The following is a 7,500-nucleotide window of genomic DNA, read 5'->3' on the forward strand; positions in this document are numbered from 1 at the left end:
GAGAGGGAGGGAGAGATCTTATTTATAATTAATTTATCAAGCATGGTATATTGCTATGCTTTGGCATGAAAGCTTACTGAAAACAAAAATGAGGGAAGAGAGGAAAAGAGAAAGGGAGAGAGACTTTGACTTTTAAAGTTCCTTTATTGACAGTTAGAGAGAGGGAGAGGGAGACTTTGACTTTTAAAGTTCCTTTATTGACAGTTAGAGAGAGGGAGAGGGAGACTTTGACTTTTAAAGTTCCTTTATTGACAGTTAGAGAGAGGGAGAGGGAGACAGCATATGAAACGATCACTTTTCTTTTCTTTTCATTTGTTTTATCAGGCTCCTATACATGGAACAGATTTCCTCCTTACCATAGCATCCATGAACTGTGTTGTTTTCTGCTTTAGTATTGTCACGATACCAAAATTAATGTTTCGATACCGATACCAAGTCAAGAATTGCGATTTCGATACTTCTTCGATACTTTTTAAAAAATTTATTTGATTTGGGGGACCCACCACCTTGACATCATCATCAGTAATATTGAATATACTGTAGGGCATTTGAGGGCAGCCATGGCCTACTGGTTAGCACTTCGGACCTGTAACCGGAGGGTTGCCGGTTCGAACCCCGACCAGTAGGCACGGCTGAAGTGCCCTTGAGCAAGGCACCTAACCCCTCACTGCTCCCCGAGTACCTCACTGTGTCAGGGTACCCGCGGTGTGTGTGTGATGGTAGATGTTTAAAGACCTAATAGTGTTCTTGAGAACTTTCTGTGTCTCAATCAGAGATCGCTCAAGAAGATATGTCAGCCATGAGTTTCGCTTTGTTTATGTTATAGCTAGACGCTTGTCTCATTGGCCTGGGGCGGTTGCTTAAAAAAAAAACAAAAGAGGCGTCTGGAGGGGCGGTCTGACCCTGTCGAGACAGCTGATGAGGTTGCCCAATCCGTTTAACTTTTTGGATATGCTATTGTGAGCTCTATGTGCGAATTCGGAGGCTGTGTTCTTTCCATGCATCAATGTAGACAATTTCTTACTATCGCGAACTCTTGTCAGGGGAGGTCATTCATTTTGGGTGTCACCTATGACTTGAACAGATAGCCTGCTATGCCACCCGATGTACTATTATTGTTACAGTTTTTAATCAATACAACTAACATTATGTGTAAAGTGGCCTTAATATAAACCGTAGCCTATGCCTTCCGTCTGTTTTGTAGGCTACAACAATGTTTTCACAATTTCGCGACGGAAGATTTTGACTGAGCGTGTTAACAGTTCGCGACATTATAATTTTATGTTGAGTAAGGGGATCAGTCGTGTTTATGGCCTTTAGACAGCCTATTTTGCTTAGGCCTCACTTTTAACGACAGTAGGTTGTGGCCGTATGTTGACAAAAAATAACCATGCAATTAAAATAGTCAACTTAAAACTGCTATTATTAATGTATAGCACAAAACCATAACCAGTAGGCCTACCAGAACCTCGCATATTAGCGTCATGATTTGTGTACGTTTATCTATGGCTGACCCGGTTTTAAGCTAAGTAGGCTCGATGTTCTTTCATAGTGCAACCGACCTGTCCCTCACCATATCGCAACCTCTTGTCAACCTTATACAATCTGTTGCTGAAGACAAAAGCGCCCTCTCCAGATTATGGGTTATCAGATCGCATGAGACCTCCTGCATGAGCACACACAGTATTGCTGCTCATTGGAAAACTGAGTTGTCTGTAAAACTCAAAATTACCATGTTTTCATTAGATCGCGGATGAGGCAACAAATGGAAATATGAACAATATCTAGACTGTTCTGATTAAGTTACTTTGATGAGGAAATGTGAAGTCTTGCAAACTTGATTTTATAGATTTTACTTGGTGTTGAATTGCATATTAACAAGAAAAAAAATCTCCCCTTTAAATACTTTTGGCCTGAAGTAATTAAATAAGAGTGTAAGTTAAAGCCTTGCTACAATATTGCTGCAGTAGAAAAGAACAGCAATGGCTAATCAGCAATGGTCAGGGATGGTATTGAAATATTGTTTTGTTCATCAGGAAAACTCAATCTCAATCAAGAACACTCTCAATTCGCCTTATTCACATGGCGGCCATTGGCGGCTAAAACGAGGTTACAGGGTACACAAACCATAGGATTGTTATGTTCTATGCATTCACCTGTAGGTGGCATTAATTATATAGTAACTTTAGAGTACCCTGTAGCCTTGTTTTGGTGTTTATTTGGTGCTTTACTTTGCTGTTTGCATCTTTTTGTACATTAAAAACCAATAGGTCGCGACCGCAAAAGGGGTGCCATCTCTATAGGTAGATATGAACAACGTATGACTTATGGCCTGAAAAAAGTTTTTTTTTTCACTTTAATCCCTGAAACTCTCAACTAGGTTCTATTCCGTGTAAATTTGTCCATGAAGCAGGACATTCAGTCACGTTAATACCGCGACAAATCTTTGCGTTGCCACTGCACTGCTGTCATGTTCATGTTGGCATGTTCAAACACTTAAAACACTTAAATAGTAATTATTTGAGGTTTAATCTTACCTTTGATATTATTTATTCTATCCGAATGGGTGCGATGTAGGTATTCAATTTCATCTGAAGTGGTATTAAAAAGTTCTTTAAAAGTCTTAAATTTAGGTCTGACAATTCTGGGGGTACCCTGTGTGTGTACACTGTGTGCTGTGTGTGTTTCACTAATTCACGGATTGGGATAAATGCAGAGACCAAATTTCCCTCACGGGATCAAAAGAGTATATATACTTAATACTTATACTTAGTGTGATCATTCACACCAGTGGCCATCCCAGATTCTGCTTGACTCTCTCCACACAAACACACATGGAAAATGATGTCATATTTCATATATTCTGCATAATTACTAGTAAATATATTTAGTAATTTGAAAACTATTCTAAAACTATAACTATTTTTAAACTATTACACTTAAGCATATCTTTAATGTGGTGTGTAGGTCTAATTGACTGCACATTGGTGATGTGTCGGTGTAATTGAGTGCCTGTCACTTTAAGAGATACGTGAGAGTAATTAGGGCCCGAGCACCGATCGACCGAGAGGAGCAAAGCCCTATTGTTTTTGAAAGGATTATTATTATTATTATTATTATTATTATTATTATTATTATTATTATTAGGTGGTTAACATGGATGAAAAGTCTTTGGCACACAGATCTGGTATCACAATGGCTACACAGGCATAAAGGCTTGGCCTGTGGCAGAAATGATCTATGCTTTGAATGAATGGTCTAAAAACTTCTCAGGTTAATAGATATTATGATTATGATGATATCCAGACAACCAATGGGCCTGCCTGGCATAGCGCCATTACCTGGCCAAGCAGGAACATGCGCCAGAAATTGGTACTGCCTTTATTGATTGATCTGAAACTTTACAAAATATTGGATATCACTATTGTGATGATATTCACATGTGTAATTCACATGCCTAGCATAGTGTCACCATCTGGCCAAGCAAGAAATGTGCCAAAAATGTTCAAGGCTTTGATGGATTGATCTGAAATTTTACCCAAAATAAGATATTATGATGATGATATTCATATGTCTTTTTAACATGCCTTGCATAGCGCCACAATTGGCAAGAGAAGGAATGTGTTTTTTCCACTTCTGTTGGATATCACAATCAGATGCATCAGATTAATCAGATTAGGTGTATATGACATCCAAACACCCAATGCCTGTCTTGTGTAGCGCCTCCAGCTGGCCAAAGTCAGAATAAAAGTTTTTTATTAACAAAATATTAATTAAATATCATTATTGTGATGATATTCACATGCGTAATTTCCATGCCTAACATAGTGCCACCATCTGGCCAACCAAAAAGTGTATCAGAAATGTTCTTTGCTTAAAATGAATGGTCTGAAATTTCTCAGGTTAATATATATTATGATTATGGTTATTTGGGTGCGGCCCGCAGGTGCTCAGGCCCGCCATTGCCGCTTGCGGCTATATTTGACCTTGTCTCACGGTTTTAGTCTAGTGAATAAAAGTTGCACATAGCGCATAAGGATATGTGGATGCAATTAATTATGTTTTGTATGTCATTAGATAAAATAAATGTTCAAAAAATGTACAATAGAATGTATCATAGAAGAGATAAGTGTCCTATATCCTTTTGTAGTATCGGTGCACTGTGCAACATTATTCTGCTTACCATAGCATCCATGAACTGTGTTGTTTTCTCAGGGGGTCTTAGTCCCCTAAATCTCTAAATAACACTGTTTACAAAAAGCCGGCTCATCAGTATGTCGTCCTGTTGTAACCATATACATTAAAAGCTAGATACCACATTGTCTGTCCAGTTCTATTAGGTGACATGTGAACATGGCCGCCATATTACTGGGGCCAAACACCTTACTGTCTATTCGTCGTATTTACCTGCCGTATTTGCCAGAATGAGGCTAAAGGGGTACACTTGCCATTACACCTCAGTCCAGCAGATGGTGGAGGTAATGCACTCCGTTTGCAAACTGCTAAAAAAAAAACTCACTGAAGAAGAAGAAAAACAGGCTAGCGAACCCTTCTTTTTCTGTGAGCTTTTATTTTGGGCAGTTTGCAACCAAAGTGCATTACCACCATCTGCTGCACTGAGGTGTGATGGCAAGTGTACCCTATAGCCTCGTTCTGGCCGCCAGGTAAATGGCGAACGGGCAACACTTGCCGCCAGTCAGAGACACCTGTGTGATGTCCAATCAGAGACACCTGTGTGATGTCCAATCAGTGACACCTGTGTGATGTCTAATCAGTGACACCTGTGTGATGTCTAATCAGTGACACCTGTGTGACCGGTGATTCTCCATTGACCTCCAGTGATCGTTAGTCCCACCTATTTACACACGTTCTGGAGCCCAATGCCGTATCTACCTTTCTAATATATAATATCTTTGGTTGTACCGTAACTACTTGAAGTCACATGATTCGATGTTGCGTTCTGATTGGTTCTCGGAATGTAGAGGCTGTTACTGGCAAAGGGGCTTCTGCCTACAAATCAATATCAGACCAGGAAGACAGTGGTATTTAGCGGGTTTTGAAGCGCATTTATTAACGTATACTATTGTATGTAAGGACAGCATTCACTCACTATCGTTATCTCATTTTTGATGGAGGTGGCGTTTAGTGGCTTTTGCATCTGAACTCTTCAGGAAATTTTCATGGCAATGACACACACACACACAAACACACACACACACGCTAACACACTCACCACTGTTGTCTCTCCTGTTTGTCAGGTTTGTCACTCTCGTATATCACAGTCAGACCCCAACTGCAGAGACATCATTTTAGAGAGAGAGAGAGAGAGAGAGAGAGATGAAGAAGGAGAGAGAGAGACATGAAGAAGGAGAGAGCGAGAGAGAGATAGAGGGAGAGAGAGAAAGATAAAGAGGGAGACAGAGAGAGAGAGATAAAGAAGGAGAGTGAGAGAGAATTTTAGTGACAATTTGGTCAAAAACTATTTTTTCTTGTTTCACATGCACACAGGAACAAGTATAAGCATTGCAGACGTTGTGTGTCGTGCTTTTAAGTGCTTCTTTCTTCCATTTATTGTAATATTTATTTTATTCTAATCAAGCGATTTGCAATTAATTACTGGTAATATGCATTTGATCACTCTGCACAATGATCTAGAAACAATGTGAACCACTCAAGGGGAGGGGGGGGGTTCGCTTGTGGGTGTGTGTGTGTGAGATTCTTACCATGTAGGTGGACGGAGCTTCTTCTTGATGCCCAGATATACCTTCAGACACTTCACTGGCCATTCCCTCTCGGCACGATTACTCTATACACACACACACACCCACACACATACATACACACACAAGCACACACAAACACACGCATGCACGCACACACACATACCCACAAGCACACACACACAGAGACACAACAACAACTGTAAATGTAGTAGCATATACTCATAGACACATGCAAGCACACACACACACACACACACACACACACACACACACACACACACACAAATGGCATATACTCATAGAGGTGGGGTGACACATGCACGCGCACACACACATGGCAGCATATACTCATAGAGGTGGGGTGACACATGCACACACACACACTAATGGCAGCATATACTCATAGAGGTGGGGTGACACACACATGCACGCACGCACACACACAAATGACACTAACATGGCACATGCCGCGCCCGTTGGGCTTTATCTTGCTGATGACACACTAGACACACTAATGCTGCTAACGACAAATACTGCTGCTTTAGCCTAGCATAAACACGCACACCAGGCAGGTACACACAAGCTAATTAGCCAGCTGACTGCTGCTTTAGCCTAGCATAAACACGCACAGCAAGCAGGTACACACAAGCTAATTAGCCAGCTGACTGCTGCTTTAGCCTAGCATAAACACGCACACCAGGCAGGTACACACAAGCTAATTAGCCAGCTGACTGCTGCTTTAGCCTAGCATAAGCACGCACCGCAGGCAGGTACGCACAAGCTAATTAGCCAGCTGACTGCTGCTTTAGCCTAGCATAAGCATGCACCGCAAGCAGGTACACACAAGCTAATTAGCCAGCTGACTGCTGCTTTAGCCTAGCCCTTACATAAAAATGTCAGGTTTCTAGCAAACAGTTACGGTTAACTTTTGGCAATGTTGCATCAAATTTGCAGCAATGTCATATGCAAATTAGGTTTGTCACCAGAAGTTGACTGGAAGTTTGCCATTACTGGCTTAGTGTGGTGGCAAATCATTCCTTATTGTTGCCAGAACTTTGCTGGAAGATTGCCAGCAAACTTTTGGCAATATATTTATACTGAACTCATTTGTTTCCCACAAGTTTGCTGCAAATCTGCCGCAAATATATTTATATTATAATTATATTTAATTATATTTCAGATATTTCATTCTTTTTCCATAAACACGCGCAGCAAACCCAAGCTAATTCACTGCTCGAACCACATAAATCCTATGACAAAATTTGACTGTCAGACATGAAGAATGCACATACAGAGGGTTGTGGGTATGGAGTATCAACATCAACACACGCACACACACACCCCTACTTCCTTGTACAGACAAAGAGAAGTGGGCGTCATTATGATGTATCAACACACACACACACACACATGCACACGCACACTCGCACACACACTCACTCACCCGAACTTCCTTGTACAGACGGAGTGAAGTAGGCGTCAGTATGAAGTATCTCTCGTTGAAGCTGCCCGTGGTGAGACCAAGAAGACTTCTCTCCTCTCGAAAACGCATCATACCATGTTTGGCCACGTCCACTTTACTGGCTACAGCGCGCGCGCACGCACACACACACACACACACACAGACAGACACACGCCTTATAACACATGTCTTTCTTGGCTTAAGAAAGAACAGTAATACAGTTCATATACTCATTTGTATACATAAATGTTTTATGTAAGGATGTAACAGAATATGTATGTGTGTTTGCTTTCAATGAGTCAATGTGTGTGTGTG

At 41.0% G+C, this 7,500-nt stretch overlaps 1 protein-coding gene across 1 annotated transcript in view; it reads right to left on the minus strand.

Moving 5' to 3' along the window:
• The window catches only part of LOC125307952 (arf-GAP with Rho-GAP domain, ANK repeat and PH domain-containing protein 1-like), a 92,597-nt gene that overhangs the window by 3,323 nt on the left and 81,774 nt on the right, over nucleotides 1–7,500 (minus strand). Inside the window, 3 exon segments of the mRNA XM_048264083.1 lie at nucleotides 5,234–5,293; nucleotides 5,724–5,806; nucleotides 7,168–7,307. Of these exon segments, the coding sequence (XP_048120040.1) occupies nucleotides 5,234–5,293; nucleotides 5,724–5,806; nucleotides 7,168–7,307 (283 nt within the window).

This window comes from Alosa alosa, chromosome 15, assembly GCF_017589495.1.
Source record: "Alosa alosa isolate M-15738 ecotype Scorff River chromosome 15, AALO_Geno_1.1, whole genome shotgun sequence".
Taxonomy (NCBI): domain Eukaryota; kingdom Metazoa; phylum Chordata; class Actinopteri; order Clupeiformes; family Clupeidae; genus Alosa; species Alosa alosa.